The 19,059-nt window shown below is 41.4% G+C and overlaps 1 protein-coding gene across 1 annotated transcript in view; it reads right to left on the reverse strand.

The window, feature by feature from the left end:
- LOC117501453 (nectin-2-like) overlaps positions 1-19,059 on the reverse strand; it is a 113,253-nt gene that overhangs the window by 17,375 nt on the left and 76,819 nt on the right. Inside the window, 3 exon segments of the mRNA XM_034160356.1 lie at positions 1,162-1,253; positions 5,057-5,205; positions 5,504-5,621. Coding sequence (XP_034016247.1) covers positions 1,180-1,253; positions 5,057-5,205; positions 5,504-5,621 — 341 coding nt within the window. The 3' untranslated portion in view covers positions 1,162-1,179.

The raw sequence follows: 19,059 nt of genomic DNA on the forward strand, positions 1-19,059 counted from the left end.
CTTTTAAAGCCTGATTTATGCAGCTGCACAGCTGTAATTCTGTGCGTGACAGTTTTAAAGCTCTCCTTCTCTGGATTATACTTTATTCTGGACTAATTTGACCCTCAACAAGCTTTTCTTTCTACAATCATCACCTCCAATTCAAAGATAAGATGAACAATTTCCTCTTTTATTGACTTTGTGCTGTAAATGTGTGGACTTTTCTGATTCATTTGTAATCAGCGTGCACTGTTAAAACTATTAAAATATAAAAGAGTGAAAGGAGAAAAGTGTCAAATCACAGCCTTTTGTGTCTGACTTAACAGGTGCACATCCAGGCTGCAGGTGCCAGTCTGAGCACGGTGTGAAAAAATTTTAGTTTCACTTTACTCAAATCAGCGAGTGTCAGAGCGCTGAACTTTAATTTGTACCTCTGTTACTGTGCACGTCCAGACTGCTTGTGGCTTTTAATGGAAATACACTGCAATCAGTCGGGACATTTTATCCTATGCGAATGAAAAATCCGTTATACAAAATCCATTATACAAATCCGTTATATACAGTGTTTATAACATGGAAAACAACACAAAACCTTGGGATTTTTTTTGTCCAATGACTGTGAATATCTGGTTTATATGATGACAATTTAGGTGAGTTTTACTGTACATGGGACCTGAACAATAAATTTACCTTCAAAACTTTGATGATGAAGTCGGCTTCCATCCTACACAGCTGACTTTATTTTCCCAAGTTTTTCTTCTGTTCAGATCTGAAGCGAATCTGTACATCTTGAAGCCCTTGTTGTGTCTATTTGTGCCTCCAAATGCACAACAACCTGGCATTTTCAGCAAAAAAATAAATAAAATAGTTGGATATCTATTCAGATACATCAACAGTGAGTGTTATTTTGAACCCAAGCTGGCAACATGAGTCATGTGACCATTTTTTTTTTTAACTTGTCATGTCGCCACTCTCTCAATTAAGGCACACTATGAAGGTGGCAGGTGGGCCAGTTGTCAACCCCAGTGGTTGCCAATCAGGATATAGAACAGCTCCATGGAAAAGTAGAGTTGGACACGCACCAAATGCACTGTGTACTATATGTCACAAGCTAGGTCCTGTTATATTTGGACAAGATTTTCTCTTCACTTATTTTAATCTTTTATTCACTCACTCACTCACCCATTCATCTTCAACCGCTTATCCAGGATTGGGCCGCAAGGGCAACAGCTCTACGGGGGAACCCCAGACTTCCCTTTCTTTTTTACTGTTATCTAAAAAATAAACACATGAATAAAAATCAAGGTGACCCAATACCAGGTCAATCCATAAGACTGGTGCGTTATCAAAATTAAACTGACAAAGGCTCTTTTTACAGCAGTGTTGAAGTATGGTGCCACCTACAGGCAGAGAGATGAAACTGCCATGTTAAAGTGCGGTCAAACACAAAACACCAGACACAGAAGAAGAATCCCAGCTGGAACCTGATCTCAGGTATTTGTACAGATAATACATGTGTGTGTGTGTGTGTGTACATGCTTGACTCATCAAAGAGTTGTGTGTGTGCTTAGAGTACACACAGTAAGTATATGTACTTTAGTAATGTGTGTACTGGCAGAGATCTGACATGCTAGTAAAGGACTTATGAGTTTGTGTGAGCTGGAAGGGGAAGCAGTTCCCTCCTCGGTACTCTGACTCAGTACCGGCGCTTTGCTTTCCGCGAGAACGGCGGCAGCTTAGCCGCTTCTGAACCTCCCACACATGGCTGCCAACACGTCGCGCGACTACAAAGCATCTTTGTTCTCACAAGAGACAATTCAAATCTCCAGCTCGGATTTCCCACGGATTTTCTAAATGTAGCTTTCGCTCTTTGCAGATAAGTGGAAGGTGTTTTTTGTGAACCTGAACATGGTGATTATCAGCGTTAATTCCCGAAACAAACAAATAAATAAATCAAGCCCTGCAGGAAGGAGGAGGAAGCACTTTGACCGGTGTGGAGGGAAATGCGCACGGAGCTGCAGAAAGGTAGAGGCGTGTTCTGTGCTTCACATGTGTGTGTGTGTGTGTGTGTGTGTGTTTGTGTCAGATCAATGTCTGAAACAGTCAAGAGGGTTAAGAAAAATAAAAAATGAAAAGAAACCCAACCCTCGCACCGGACACCGCGGAGGCAGCATCCGAATTATCGCACAAGCAAACGTCACAAGTCAAGCTCCAGTGTGCATGTAGACAGAACCATGGCGGCTTTATCAGACGAAGGGCGGGAAGGTGAAAGAGGAAAGAAAAAGCACTGAGGCTCATGATGTGTCAGCTAGTGGAAAAAAACAGCAGGTGCAAAAAGAAGAAAAAAGGTGGAAAAAAAAGGAGAACAGAGGAAAAACAAAACTGCAAACTGGCTCACACCAACCTGAACCCGGTCAAAGAATTCAGAAACCCTCTGACAAACCCAGCACCCCCACCCCTCCCACCCCACAGGACCAAAATGCACAAACAAGGGCCTCCCCTCAAACCCATGAAGCACAGCTCACTTTACATTTCTGTCCAGTGGATCTACAGTTCAGCGGCGGCAGTGTGGCGACGCAGACTCGGGTTTCCAGATGCCTGTTTTGATCTGAAGTCAGAAACATTTGGGGTTGGCCCTTGTCCTACAATTTGGCCCTGCTGTGGGGAAAGTCTCAACTGAAAGACTCTGCAGTGAAACAGACCAACAAGGAGGCAAAAGAACGAAGAAGAAAAAAAAAACAAAGGAAAAGAAATCTAATTTAAAGAATGGGAGAGAACAGCATCCCAGCAGCTCCCAGATCAGCACTGATCCCAGCGTGCGTCCAAACCAGATTTGGATTCTGCTGTGTGCATTGTTAAACTGGCATGTGCATGTGTGTGTATGCACACGCATTCAGCTGTGCGTGTGCAGAGATGATGTATGGAGTCACATCAGGTGACACAGTGTGCATTCCGAAGCTTTTATCCCATCATTCCTCGCTCCTCGGGCGACCTGGAAACTACAGCGACTGCGCTCCGAGGACGGAGGCGGCTTTTCGGATGGTATTTTAAACTCGCTTGTGATTGGACATTTCAGTGTCACGCCATATACTGAAGCTGCGTCATCACGACCCAGTTTTGCCAGCTCAGGTGGGATGTGAACCTGCGAATTAGATTTGATCTGATTTTGGTTTCACATTAGTGAACTGAACGGCTGATTGACAGCGGCTCTATTACACAACGTTCATCCTCCTGTGCCTCATCAAGATTCATCTTTTCATGTTAATTTCTGGTTTAACCTTCATCACGGGTCACAGCGGGAGACTTTATTCACAGCATCTCTACTCGTCTCAACCTGTGTGTTATTTACTGCTTCAGCTGATAGAAGATCAGGCCTGGAATCAGAAACTCTCATTACAAAACAGATTAAAACTCCCCAAAGTTATATTGTTAAGAAACAAACAAACTCTCTTTCAACAGATGTTTGAGAGCAAGTTAAATATTGATCATCTTTCTTTCATTTCTTTATTACAAGCCATTTCTCACCTTTATCTACTTTATGACATCACAAAGACGTGTTTGGATAGAAGTCAGAATTCTGCGGTTTTGAGCTGGATGCGGGACTTTATCATACTATTTATATGGCAGTCGTATTCATATTTTGCAGCATATTAGCAGGTTTAAATTCACTAAGTGATGTGTAATTGTTTTTGTTAGTTTTTTTTTACTTTCACTTTTGATACCCTATGTGCTTCTTACCCTGTGTGCTGCTATACAATGCTGCCTGAACCTCAATTTCCCTGAGGGAGTCTTCCCAAGGGATTAAAAAAAGTTTTATCTAATCTAATCACTCCAAACAATAGCTGCACAAAATATAATTACTTTTTATATAAAATATAATTGTTTTTATGCTCAAATGCGCATTATATTTGTTTAATGCAAATTTTATATTCTTTAAAAACTAATCAGCAATGATTTGATTGAATATTTATAAACAGTAAAATCTAACACCATAAAAATCCAGCTTGGCTTTTGATGGAAACAGCCATCGATACATTTTTAGCAGAAATGCATTATCATATATTAATGATATATTCTTAGGTAATAGGCTAAAGTGTGTATCTTTTGTTAATAGTCAAACAGAAGAAACATTCTGATTGACTGAAGATTATCAGCAAATGTCAATTATTACATGACAGCTAATATACTCTTTATAGAAAACATTTCACTCATGAATAACACAACTGAGTAACACGTTCAATATAATTAATAAATATCATGCCTAAAACCATTGATATGATTGTGTATTTAAATAATATAACTGTCCATTTGCTTTTTAATTGAACATTATCATTAGGGGCAGCCAAAAAGCCTATGGATGGTTAAATATACAGCTAATATATGTTGTCGAAAAAAAAAACATCATTACCTGTACATCTACATAATTGTTATTATTCATGTTATCATCATCATCATTATCATCCGACCCTGGTGGTCGGTGGGGGTGTGGCAGGAAAAGCTGGGAATCTGCAGGGGGGTGAAAATCGACTGATTTGTAAGCGAAGGTGGTGCACTGTGATCGGACACAAAGTGCAGATTTTACCCTGAGGTGTTCCTGCAGGAATGCAAAATGTAAGACCACGGATTGTGAATATGTGCAACACGTAAGACAAATTGTGAAGAAAGTCACGTTTTGCGAGCTGTGCATTCACATTTTGCGAGATATTTTTTCAGTATTCACCTTTTGCAATTCACAGTTTGTGGATAATTCACAGTTCACATTCCAGAATTCTGTTTTTAAACGTGAACACTGACACACGTTCTGCTGCATTGGGAAGACGTCAGATTACACCCAGGATAAAAGAAGTCTAATATGCCGAATACATCTTTCCTTAGCTCCTCTCCTTATATTGTTTTCTTGGTTCCTAAGTCAGAGTGACTAAGAGAAAAGCAAAACACATGAGACTTGGAACGTGGCTTCTACAAATAGCTTTGGAATGCACCTGCGATGTGAGTGTGTTCAGGCCATGAACGCCTGCTGTTTTTGGAAAACCGTGTCCGTATACACATGTGATGTCATCGCCCGTACGAGACTCACCGATGACGACGGTGGTAATCTGGTGCTTGCTGGTGCCAATCTTGTTCTTGGCCTCACAGACGAAGGTGGTGTTGACGGCATCGTCCACCTTCCTCACCAGCAGTTTGTTGCCCTCCACCACCACGGTGTCGGGTAAGGAGCCAGACGACCTAGAGGAGAGGAGACAGAAAGAAGGGATCAGTGAGGGAGGGAAAGAGGAATAAACAGATGGCAATAATGTGAGGAAAATCACAGACGTGAAGCATTTTACTCCGTCTTTTGGTTTACCATTCATCAACAAAACAACAAGACACAAAACCATCTGTGCATCTGGACAGGACGCGAATCAAATACACTCACTGAGAAACTATCATTAAACGAAAATAAAACTCTGCATGCCGCCTCATGACGGCAGCAATAATTGCAAACGTTGTGAAGGCATGGCGGATATGTGGGCGGAGTCCTTACGTGGTCCAGGTGACTGAGGTGGGGGCCGGATTGGCGCTGGCCTCGCAGGTGAGGGAGGCGTCCAAACGGCCGACGTACCAGTTTCTGTCGTAGCCCTCTATGGACACGGAGGGGGGGTCTGAAGGAGGTGAGAGAAAATGTCAGGAGGTCAGCGAGTCGTTTACTCTGACAATCAGGTGTCACCTGCTCACAAGAACGGCAGATACCAAACACGCTGTCAGCGGCACGATGCATGACAGAATGATAGCCATCAATCACTCATCAACGCACACGGAGACGCAGCCGATGATTGACAGGAAAATGGCAAACTGTCATTATGAAGAGGTGTCGAAAAGTCAACCAGGAGGATAAAAAAACAATGGCGAGTGAGTCAGTGAGTTAAGAGCAAAGTGAAGATGACAGAAGAGGAATATGTGTCAAAGCAGCAACACAACATTAAGTTTATGTGTCCTGACCAACAAATCCAGAGGTTAGGAAACATAACGCTCATTCCCCAAAACAAACACACACCTCACACGTACACGTGCACTTATACATTATCCAGTGAAACTGCTTCACATGAGGACACGCTTTGTGATGATTTAAAGTAAAAGTCCTTCCACACATCCAAATAGGGCTACAATTAAAACTTCTTTGAGTAATTAGTGATCATTTTTATTAAAAACTCTCTTGAATGTTTCCTAAATCCTAGATTCATTCCATGGTTAACTGTCAATAAGTAAAAATGATAACTTCTAATAATTTTACAAAATAAACTCAAGCATATTCTTTAAAAAATTAAATAAATGAATAAATAAAAAACAAAACAAAAAGATCATTATCAAAAAAAACTGCCAAAAATTTAAAAGCATCATGAGAAGCATCATCATTTTTGTATTCCTGAGACAAATAATAAAAATAATAATTTATGTATTTTATCATGGAATCTAAGACTGATGGAACTGTTTCAGACTTTATTCATCACATAAGTGAAGATTTTTTCATTGTTGTTGTAATTAGCAAAGCTGTTTTTTTTTTACAAGATTTTGGCATGAATTAATGTCATCACAATCAACGCATTTGTCACCAGAGTCTCGTGATGGAGGACGCACAGACTGTAGATCAGGGGTGCTCAAGTTCGGTCCTCGAGAGCTACCTTCCTGATACTCTTAGTTGTCTCCCTGCTCCAACACACCTGAATCCAATGAAAAACTCGTTAGCAGACTTTTAATGAGCCTTTCATTGGAACAATATTTGAGGGAAATGGTGATACTGTGTATGTGGAAGAAGTCTTAGATCTTTGAGTTCATCTCATACAAAATGGGAGCAAAACCAAAAGTGTTGCGTTTATATTTTTGTTGAGTGTACTTTTGCAGGAATGAACATGCAACTGTTTTACCAAGCTATTACAATATAAACGTGACAAATAATTACCTTTTTAGACGGTTCCAAATACTTGCTCCAGCTCATTAAGCACAAGCACGTGAGAAAAGCAGCAACTGGAGTGCTCCTACGTGATTCCAGAAGAGATTATAGGCGTTTTCAGCAGCCAACTTGGACAGAAAATGATTAATCCACTACAAAATAATTATTTTATATACGAGGTCTGTCCATAAAGTATAGGTCCTTTTTATTTTTTTCAAAAACTATATGGATTTCATTCATATGTTTTTACGTCAGACATGCTTGAACCCTCGTGCGCATGCGTGAGTTTTTCCACGCCTGTCGGTGACGTCATTCGCCTGTGAGCACTCCTTGTGGGAGGAGTCGTCCAGCCCCTCGTCGGAATTCCTTTGTCTGAGAAGTTGCTGAGAGACTGGCGCTTTGTTTGATCAAAATTTTTTCTAAACCTGTGAGACACATCGAAGTGGACACGGTTCGAAAAATTAAGCTGGTTTTCAGTGAAAATTTTAACGGCTGATGAGAGATTTTGAGGTGACACTGTCGCTTTAAGGACTTCCCACGGTGCGAGACGTCGCACAGCACTCTCAGGCGGCGTCATCAGCCTGTTTCAAGCTGAAAACCTCCACATTTCAGGCTCTATTGATTTTATTTTATTTTTTAGCACTGTTGTCATGTGTTACCTGTGCTGCTCCACAGCCTGTTCAGTGGATTTTTATTTTATTTTTTAGCACTGTTGTCGTGTGTTACCTGTGCTGCTCCACAGCCTGTTCAGTGGATTTTTATTTTATTTTTTAGCACTGTTGTCGTGTGTTACCTGTGCTGCTCCACAGCCTGTTCAGTGGATTTTTATTTTATTTTTAGCACTGTTGTCGTGTGTTACCTGTGCTGCTCCACAGCCTGTTCAGTGGATTTTTATTTTATTTTTTAGCACTGTTGTCGTGTGTTACCTGTGCTGCTCCACAGCCTGTTCAGTGGATTTTTATTTTTTTTTTAGCACTGTTGTCGTGTGTTACCTGTGCTGCTCCACAGCCTGTTCAGTGGATTTTTATTTTTTTTTTAGCACTGTTGTCGTGTGTTACCTGTGCTGCTCCACAGCCTGTTCAGTGGATTTTTATTTTTTTTTTAGCACTGTTGTCATGTGTTACCTGTGCTGCTCCACAGCCTGTTCAGTGGATTTTTATTTTATTTTTTAGCACTGTTGTCATGTGTTACCTGTGCTGCTCCACAGCCTGTTCAGTGGATTTTTATTTTATTTTTTAGCACTGTTGTCATGTGTTACCTGTGCTGCTCCACAGCCTGTTCAGTGGATTTTTATTTTTTTTTTAGCACTGTTGTCATGTGTTACCTGTGCTGCTCCACAGCCTGTTCAGTGGATTTTTATTTTTTTTTTTAGCACTGTTGTCATGTGTTACCTGTGCTGCTCCACAGCCTGTTCAGTGGATTTTTATTTTTTTTTAGCACTGTTGTCATGTGTTACCTGTGCTGCTCCACAGCCTGTTCAGTGGATTTTTATTTTATTTTTTAGCACTGTTGTCATGTGTTACCTGTGCTGCTCCACAGCCTGTTCAGTGGATTTTTATTTTATTTTTTAGCACTGTTGTCATGTGTTACCTGTGCTGCTCCACAGCCTGTTCAGTGGATTTTTATTTTTTTTTAGCACTGTTGTCATGTGTTACCTGTGCTGCTCCACAGCCTGTTCAGTGGATTTTTATTTTTTTTTAGCACTGTTGTCATGTGTTACCTGTGCTGCTCCACAGCCTGTTCAGTGGATTTTTATTTTTTTTTTTAGCACTGTTGTCATGTGTTACCTGTGCTGCTCCACAGCCTGTTCAGTGGATTTTTATTTTTTTTTAGCACTGTTGTCATGTGTTACCTGTGCTGCTCCACAGCCTGTTCAGTGGATTTTTATTTTTTTTTTAGCACTGTTGTCATGTGTTACCTGTGCTGCTCCACAGCCTGTTCAGTGGATTTTTATTTTATTTTTTAGCACTGTTGTCATGTGTTACCTGTGCTGCTCCACAGCCTGTTCAGTGGATTTTTATTTTTTTTTAGCACTGTTGTCATGTGTTACCTGTGCTGCTCCACAGCCTGTTCAGTGGATTTTTATTTTATTTTTAGCACTGTTGTCATGTGTTACCTGTGCTGCTCCACAGCCTGTTCAGTGGATTTTTATTTTATTTTTTAGCACTGTTGTCGTGTGTTACCTGTGCTGCTCCACAGCCTGTTCAGTGGATTTTTATTTTTTTTTAGCACTGTTGTCATGTGTTACCTGTGCTGCTCCACAGCCTGTTCAGTGGATTTTTATTTTTTTTTAGCACTGTTGTCATGTGTTACCTGTGCTGCTCCACAGCCTGTTCAGTGGATTTTTATTTTTTTTTAGCACTGTTGTCATGTGTTACCTGTGCTGCTCCACAGCCTGTTCAGTGGATTTTTATTTTATTTTTTAGCACTGTTGTCATGTGTTACCTGTGCTGCTCCACAGCCTGTTCAGTGGATTTTTATTTTTTTTTTAGCACTGTTGTCGTGTGTTACCTGTGCTGCTCCACAGCCTGTTCAGTGGATTTTTATTTTATTTTTAGCACTGTTGTCATGTGTTACCTGTGCTGCTCCACAGCCTGTTCAGTGGATTTTTATTTTATTTTTTAGCACTGTTGTCATGTGTTACCTGTGCTGCTCCACAGCCTGTTCAGTGGATTTTTATTTTTTTTTTAGCACTGTTGTCGTGTGTTACCTGTGCTGCTCCACAGCCTGTTCAGTGGATTTTTATTTTATTTTTAGCACTGTTGTCATGTGTTACCTGTGCTGCTCCACAGCCTGTTCAGTGGATTTTTATTTTATTTTTTAGCACTGTTGTCATGTGTTACCTGTGCTGCTCCACAGCCTGTTCAGTGGATTTTTATTTTTTTTTTAGCACTGTTGTCGTGTGTTACCTGTGCTGCTCCACAGCCTGTTCAGTGGATTTTTATTTTATTTTAGCGCTGTTGTCGTGCGTTGCCTGTGCTGCTCCACAGCCTGTCCAGTGGATTTTTATTTTATTTTTTAGCACTGTTGTCGTGTGTTACCTGTGCTGCTCCACAGCCTGTCCAGTGGATTTTTATTTTATTTTTTAGCACTGTTGTCGTGCGTTGCCTGTGCTGCTCCACAGCCTGTCCAGTGGATTTTTATTTTATTTTTTAGCACTGTTGTCGTGTGTTACCTGTGCTGCTCCACAGCCAGTTCAGTGGATTTTTATTTTATTTTTTAGCACTGTTGTCGTGTGTTACCTGTGCTGCTCCACAGCCTGTCCAGTGGATTTTTAATTTTATTTTTAGCACTGTTGTCGTGCGTTACCTGTGCTGCTCCACAGCCTGTTCAGTGGATTTTTATTTTATTTTTTAGCACTGTTGTCGTGCGTTACCTGTGCTGCTCCACAGCCTGTCCAGTGGATTTTTATTTATTTTTTAGCACTGTTGTCGTGTGTTACCTGTGCTGCTCCACAGCCAGTTCAGTGGATTTTTATTTTATTTTTTAGCACTGTTGTCGTGTGTTACCTGTGCTGCTCCACAGCCTGTCCAGTGGATTTTTATTTTATTTTTTAGCACTGTTGTCGTGTGTTACCTGTGCTGCTCCACAGCCAGTTCAGTGGATTTTTATTTTATTTTTAGCACTGTTGTCGTGTGTTACCTGTGCTGCTCCACAGCCTGTCCAGTGGATTTTTAATTTTATTTTTAGCACTGTTGTCGTGCGTTACCTGTGCTGCTCCACAGCCTGTTCAGTGGATTTTTATTTTATTTTTTAGCACTGTTGTCGTGTGTTACCTGTGCTGCTCCACAGCCTGTTCAGTGGATTTTTATTTTATTTTAGCGCTGTTGTCGTGCGTTGCCTGTGCTGCTCCACAGCCTGTCCAGTGGATTTTTAATTTTATTTTTAGCACTGTTGTCGTGCGTTACCTGTGCTGCTCCACAGCCTGTTCAGTGGATTTTTATTTTATTTTTTACCACTGTTGTCGTGTGTTACCTGTGCTGCTCCACAGCCTGTCCAGTGGATTTTGATTTTGATTTTATTTTTTTTAGCACTGTTGTCGTGCGTTACCTGTGCTGCTCCACAGCCTGTCCAGTGGATTTTTGTTTTGTTTTTTGGCACTGTTGTTGTGCGTTACCTGTGCTGCTCCACAGCCTGTCCAGTGGATTTTTATTTTATTTTTTGGCACTGTTGTCGTGCGTTACCTGTGCTGCTCCACAGCCTGTCCAGTGGATTTTGATTTTTATTTTATTTTTTTTAGCACTGTTGTCGTGCGTTACCTGTGCTGCTCCACAGCCTGTCCAGTGGATTTTTATTTTATTTTTTGGCACTGTTGTCGTGCGTTACCTGTGCTGCTCCACAGCCTGTCCAGTGGATTTTGATTTTTATTTTATTTTTTTTAGCACTGTTGTCGTGCGTTACCTGTGCTGCTCCACAGCCTGTCCAGTGGATTTTTATTTTATTTTTTAGCACTGTTGTCGTGCGTTACCTGTGCTGCTCCACAGCCTGTCCAGTGGATTTTGATTTTGATTTTTTTATTTTTTATTTATTTTTTTTTTTTGGCGCTGTTGTCGTGCGTTACCTGTGCTGCTCCACAGCCTGTCCAGTGGATTTTTATTTTTATTTTATTTTATTTTTTAGCACTGTTGTTGTGCGTTACCTGTGCTGCTCCACAGCCTGTCTAGTGGATTTTTATTTTGTTTTAGCACTGTTGTCGTGCGTTACCTGTGCTGCTCCACAGCCTGTCCAGTGGATTTTGATTTAGCACTGTTGTCGTGCGTTACCTGTGCTGCTCCACAGCCTGTCCAGTGGATTTTTATTTTTATTTTATTTTTTAGCGCTGTTGTCGTGCGTTACCTGTGCTGCTCCACAGCCTGTCCAGTGGATTTTTATTTTGTTTTAGCACTGTTGTCGTGCGTTGCCTGTGCTGCTCCACAGCCTGTCCAGTGGATTTTTATTTTTATTTTATTTTTTAGCACTGTTGTCGTGCGTTACCTGTGCTGCTCCACAGCCTGTCTAGTGGATTTTTATTTTGTTTTAGCACTGTTGTCGTGCGTTGCCTGTGCTGCTCCACAGCCTGTCTAGTGTCGGATTCCCTGTTTGGGAATCCGCTAGCTTAGCGTAGCTACTAGCTCTTAGCCGTTTTAGCATGGCGGCTTCTCCTGTCTCTCCCGTACTTTTCTGCTCTGGGTGTGAAATGTTTAGTTATTCCTCGGCCTCTTTTAGCAGTAACGGTACTTGTAATAAGTGCAGCTTATTCGTAGCTTTGGAGGCCAGGCTGGGCGAATTGGAGGCTCGGCTCCGCACCGTGGAAAATTCTACAGCTAGCCAGGCCCCTGTAGTCGGTGCGGACCAAGGTAGCTTAGCCGCCGTTAGTTCCCCCCTGGCAGACCCCGTGCAGTCGGGAAGGCAGGCTGACTGGGTGACTGTGAGGAGGAAGCGTAGCCCTAAACAGAAGCCCCGTGTACACCGTCAACCCGTTCACATCTCTAACCGTTTTTCCCCACTCGACGATACACTCGCCGAGGATCAAACTCTGGTTATTGGCGACTCTGTTTTGAGAAATGTGAAGTTAGCGACACCAGCAACCATTGTCAATTGTCTTCCGGGGGCCAGAGCAGGCGACATCGAAGGACATTTGAAATTGCTGGCTAAGGCTAAGCGTAAATTTGGTAAGATTGTAATTCACGTCGGCAGTAATGACACTCGGTTACGCCAATCGGAGGTCACTAAAATTAACATTGAATCGGTGTGTAACTTTGCAAAAACAATGTCGGACTCTGTTGTTTTCTCTGGGCCCCTCCCCAATCAGACCGGGAGTGACATGTTTAGCCGCATGTTCTCCTTGAATTGCTGGCTGTCTGAGTGGTGTCCAAAAAATGAGGTGGGCTTCATTGATAATTGGCAAAGCTTCTGGGGAAAACCTGGTCTTGTTAGGAGAGACGGCATCCATCCCACTTTAGAGGGAGCAGCTCTCATTTCTAGAAATCTGGCCAATTTTTTGGGATCCTCCAAACTGTGACTGTCTAGCGTTGGGACCAGGAGGCAGAGCTGAGGTCTTATACACCTCTCTGCAGCTTCTCTCCCCCTGCCCTCCCCCTATTACCCCATCCCCGTAGAGACGGTGCCTGCTCCCAGACCACCAATAACTAGCAAAAATCTATTTAAGCATAAAAATTCAAAAAGAAAAAATAATATAGCACCTTCAATTGCACCACAGACTAAAACAGTTAAATGTGGTCTATTAAACATTAGGTCTCTTTCTTCTAAGTCCCTGTTGGTAAATGATATAATAATTGATCAACGTATTGATTTATTCTGCCTAACAGAAACTTGGTTACAGCAGGATGAATATGTTAGTTTAAATGAGTCAACACCCCCGAGTCACACTAACTGTCAGAATGCTCGTAGCACGGGCCGGGGCGGAGGATTAGCAGCAATCTTCCATTCCAGCTTATTAATTAATCAAAAACCTAGACAGAGCTTTAATTCATTTGAAAGCTTGTCTCTTAGTCTTGTCCATCCAAATTGGAAGTCCCAAAAACCAGTTTTATTTGTTATTATCTATCGTCCACCTGGTCGTTACTGTGAGTTTCTCTGTGAATTTTCAGACCTTTTGTCTGACTTAGTGCTTAGCTCAGATAAGATAATTATAGTGGGCGATTTTAACATCCACACAGATGCTGAGAATGACAGCCTCAACACTGCATTTAATCTATTATTAGACTCTATCGGCTTTGCTCAAAAAGTAAATGAGTCCACCCACCACTTTAATCATATTTTAGATCTTGTTCTGACTTATGGTATGGAAATAGAAGACTTAACAGTATTCCCTGAAAACTCCCTTTTGTCTGATCATCTTTTAATAACATTTACATTTACCCTGATGGACTACCCTGCAGTGGGGAATAAGTTTCATTACACTAGAAGTCTTTCAGAAAGCGCTGTAACTAGGTTTAAGGATATGATTCCTTCTTTATGTTCTCTAATGTCATATACCAACACAGAGCAGAGTAGCTACCTAAACTCTGTAAGGGAGTTAGAGTATCTTGTCAATAGTTTTACATCCTCATTGAAGACAACTTTGGATGCTGTAGCTCCTCTGAAAAAGAGAGCTTTAAATCAGAAGTGTCTGACTCCGTGGTATAACTCACAAACTCGTAGCTTAAAGCAGATAACCCGTAAGTTGGAGAGGAAATGGCGTCTCACTAATTTAGAAGATCTTCACTTAGCCTGGAAAAAGAGTTTGTTGCTCTATAAGAAAGCCCTTCGTGAAGCTAGGACATCTTTCTACTCATCACTAATTGAAGAAAATAAGAACAACCCCAGGTTTCTTTTCAGCACTGTAGCCAGGCTGACAAAGAGTCAGAGCTCTATTGAGCTGAGTATTCCATTAACTTTAACTAGTAATGACTTCATGACTTTCTTTGCTAACAAAATTTTGACTATTAGAGAAAAAATTACTCATAACCATCCCAAAGATGTATCGTTATCTTTGGCTGCTTTCAGTGATGCCGGTATTTGGTTAGACTCTTTCTCTCCGATTGTTCTGTCTGAGTTATTTTCATTAGTTACTTCATCCAAACCATCAACATGCTTATTAGACCCCATTCCTGCCAGGCTGCTCAAGGAAGTCCTACCATTATTTAATGCTTCAATCTTAAATATGATCAATCTATCTTTGTTAGTTGGTTATGTACCACAGGCCTTTAAGGTGGCAGTAATTAAACCATTACTTAAAAAGCCATCACTTGACCCAGCTATCTTAGCTAATTATAGGCCAATCTCCAACCTTCCTTTTCTCTCAAAGATTCTTGAGAGGGTAGTTGTAAAACAGCTAACTGATCACCTGCAGAGGAATGGTCTATTTGAAGAGTTTCAGTCAGGTTTTAGAATTCATCATAGTACAGAAACAGCATTAGTGAAGGTTACAAATGATCTTCTTATGGCTTCGGACAGTGGACTTATCTCTGTGCTTGTTCTGTTGGACCTCAGTGCTGCTTTTGATACTGTTGACCATAAAATTTTATTACAGAGATTAGAGCATGTCATAGGTATTAAAGGCATTGCGCTGCGGTGGTTTGAATCATATTTGTCTAATAGATTACAGTTTGTTCATGTAAATGGGGAATCTTCTTCACAGACTAAAGTTAATTATGGAGTTCCACAAGGTTCTGTGCTAGGACCAATTTTATTCACTTTATACATGCTTCCCTTGGGCAGTATTATTAGACGGTATTGCTTAAATTTTCATTGTTACGCAGATGATACCCAGCTTTATCTATCCATGAAGCCAGAGGATACGCACCAATTAGCTAAACTGCAGGATTGTCTTACAGACATAAAGACATGGATGACCTCTAATTTCCTGCTTTTAAACTCAGATAAAACTGAAGTTATTGTACTTGGCCCCACAAATCTTAGAAGCATGGTGTCTAACCAGATCGTTACTCTGGATGGCATTTCCCTGATCTCTAGTAATACTGTGAGAAATCTTGGAGTTATTTTTGATCAGGATATGTCATTCAAAGCGCATATTAAACAAATATGTAGGACTGCCTTTTTGCATTTACGCAATATCTCTAAAATCAGAAAGGTCTTGTCTCAGAGTGATGCTGAAAAACTAATTCATGCATTTATTTCCTCTAGGCTGGACTATTGTAATTCATTATTATCAGGTTGTCCTAAAAGTTCCCTAAAAAGCCTTCAGTTGGTTCAGAATGCTGCAGCTAGAGTACTGACGGGGACTAGCAGGAGAGAGCATATCTCACCCGTGTTGGCCTCCCTTCATTGGCTTCCTGTTAATGCTAGAATAGAATTTAAAATTCTTCTTCTTACTTATAAGGTTTTGAATAATCAGGTCCCATCTTATCTTAGGGACCTCGTAGTACCATATTACCCCATTAGAGCGCTTCGCTCTCAGACTGCGGGCTTACTTGTAGTTCCTAGGGTTTGTAAGAGTAGAATGGGAGGCAGAGCCTTCAGCTTTCAGGCTCCTCTCCTGTGGAACCAGCTCCCAATTCAGATCAGGGAGACAGATACCCTCTCTACTTTTAAGATTAGGCTTAAAACTTTCCTTTTCGCTAAGGCTTATAGTTAGGGCTGGATCGGGTGACCCTGGACCATCCCTTGGTTATGTTGCTTTAGACGTAGACTGTGTTTCATAATTATTGTATGGCCTTGCCTTGCAATGTGGAGCGCCTTGGGGCAACTGTTTGTTGTGATTTGGCGCTATACAAGAAAAAAGTTGATTGATTGAGTTGACGTCGTGAGAGAACAGAGAAGTTTCAGAAGAAGTCGGTTTCAGCATTTTATCCGGATATTCCACTGTTAAAGGAGATTTTTTTAATGAAAGACGTGCGGACGGGTCCGCGCGTCGGGACGCAGCCGACGCGACGCTCCGCCACAGGAAAAACACCTCTGTTGGAAGCCTTAAGGACAAGTTGGAACATGTCCAGCTGTTAAACAATTTCTCATATACTCACTCCACTGAAAGCCATCAAAAGTCGCCTGGATTTTACAAATGGTTATCAACACAGAGGTGTTTTTCCTGTGCCGCCGCTCTGCGCCGGCTGCGTCCCGACGCGCGGACCCGTCCGCACGTCTTTCATTAAAAAAAATCTCCTTTAACAGTGGAATATCAATCAATCAATCAATCAATCAATTTTTTATATAGCGCCAAATCACAACAAACAGTTGCCCCAAGGCGCTTTATATTGTAAGGCAAGGCCATACAATAATTATGTAAAACCCCAACGGTCAAAACGACCCCCTGTGAGCAAGCACTTGGCTACAGTGGGAAGGAAAAACTCCCTTTTAACAGGAAGAAACCTCCAGCAGAACCAGGCTCAGGGAGAGGCAGTCTTCTGCTGGGACTGGTTGGGGCTGAGGGAGAGAACCAGGAAAAAGACATGCTGTGGAGGGGAGCAGAGATCGATCACTAATGATTAAATGCAGAGTGGTGCATACAGAGCAAAAAGAGAAAGAAACAGTGCATCATGGGAACCCCCCAGCAGTCTACGTCTATAGCAGCATAACTAAGGGATGGTTCAGTGTCACCTGATCCAGTCCTAACTATAAGCTTTAGCAAAAAGGAAAGTTTTAAGCCTAATCTTAAAAGTAGAGAGGGTGTCTGTCTCCCTGATCTGAATTGGGAGCTGGTTCCACAGGAGAGGAGCCTGAAAGCTGAAGGCTCTGCCTCCCATTCTACTCTTACAAACCCTAGGAACTACAAGTAAGCCTGCAGTCTGAGAGCGAAGCGCTCTATTGGGATGATATGGTACTACGAGGTCCCTAAGATAAGATGGGACCTGATTATTCAAAACCTTATAAGTAAGAAGAAGAATTTTAAATTCTATTCTAGAATTAACAGGAAGCCAATGAAGAGAGGCCAATATGGGTGAGATATGCTCTCTCCTTCTAGTCCCCGTCAGTACTCTAGCTGCAGCATTTTGAATTAACTGAAGGCTTTTTAGGGAACTTTTAGGACAATATCCGGATAAAATGCTGAAACCGACTTCTTCTGAAACTTCTCTGTTCTCTCACGACGTCCTGGATCAATAGAGCCTGAAATGTGGAGGTTTTCAGCTTGAAACAGGCTGATGACGCCGCCTGAGAGCGCAGCGCGACGTCTCGCACCGTGGGAAGTCCTTAAGGCGACAGTGTCACCTCAAAATCTCTCATCAGCCGTTAAAATTTTCACTGAAAACCAGCTTAATTTTTCGAACCATGTCCACTTCGATGTGTCTCACAGGTTTAGAAAAAAATTTTGATCAAACAAAGCGCCAGTCTCTCAGCAACTTCTCAGACAAAGGAATTCCGACGAGGGGCTGGACGACTCCTCCCACAAGGAGTGCTCACAGGCGAATGACGTCACCGACAGGCGTGGAAAAACTCACGCATGCGCACGAGGGTTCATGCATGTCTGACGGAAAAACATATGAATGAAATCCATATAGTTTTTGAAAAAAAATAAAAAAGGACCTATACTTTATGGACAGCCCTCGTACACAGCATCCAGCACACAAAGCGTGGAGTCCAGCTGGGAACACAGCGGGTGGGATCGTCACGACGATGTGTGTGCAAGTGTACGGCTCAAAGTCGTGCAAGTGTCAGGCTACCTTAAGTGTGTGTATCACTCAAACAGCCACACAGACCAGGTACAGTTACACCACACGTGCATTTATGGGGGGGGCCAAAAATATAAGAAACAAGAGCAATCAGAGATTTCTGACATCTGCCAATCTAGATCCAGATCACCTCCACAATCCAGTGACGTCTTCCATGTCCTAATATGTATCTGTGGTGCAAATTTGGTGAGAATCCGTGCAGTAGTTTTGACGGAATCCTGCTAACAGTAATCCTTCAAAGCCTATATGAAGTAAAACTTGATTCAGAATCCGGATCTGGATCCTGATCACCACCAAAAATGAATGGAGTCTTCCTTGGAGTAATGTCTATCTGCGGTGAAAATTTTGTCAAAATTGCGCAGTAGTTTTGATGTAATCTTGCTAACAGACAGACAAATAAATAAATAAACGGCGATGATTCTATTTCATCTTTGGGGGATGTAAAAAAAAAAGCACAGAAAGAACCGCCATATGTTCCAGCACTCATCAAAGGGCTGTTGTTCCCAGATTTAAGTGCGAAGTACCGCCTCACTCCATCCAAATTGGCTTAATAATTAATCAGCGTTGTCGATGATACCCACCCCGCCACTAAATCATATTTAATTAGAGGTTTTCAAGATTCAATTTGCAATTTGTAACTTTAAATGTCACAAATGATAAATTAGCTTTTTTTTTCCCTTTTTTGCACGTGCATGATTATACATGAGACTGCACTCTGATAACTTCAGGTTTGATCTTTTCTATTTTTATCCTGAAATCTCTGCAAAACCAAACTGAAACCAGTAATAATTTAAATAGAAGCAAATAAAAGAGATGAATAATTATCAACAGTGCAGATACTTAAACGTTCTTTATTATTTAAGCTGGATTTCAGAGTTTTATGATCAGAGTTGCAATGACAAACTATTTAGGTTCTTGATTAATTTGTTCAATATTTCATACATCAATCAGTGACCCACAGTCAGCAAATTATTAGAACTGCAAACGTAAAGTCAGAAAACAGTGGAAACATGAAAAACATTATTAGTACTATCATCATCATCA

This window comes from Thalassophryne amazonica, chromosome 20, assembly GCF_902500255.1.
Source record: "Thalassophryne amazonica chromosome 20, fThaAma1.1, whole genome shotgun sequence".
NCBI lineage: Eukaryota > Metazoa > Chordata > Actinopteri > Batrachoidiformes > Batrachoididae > Thalassophryne > Thalassophryne amazonica.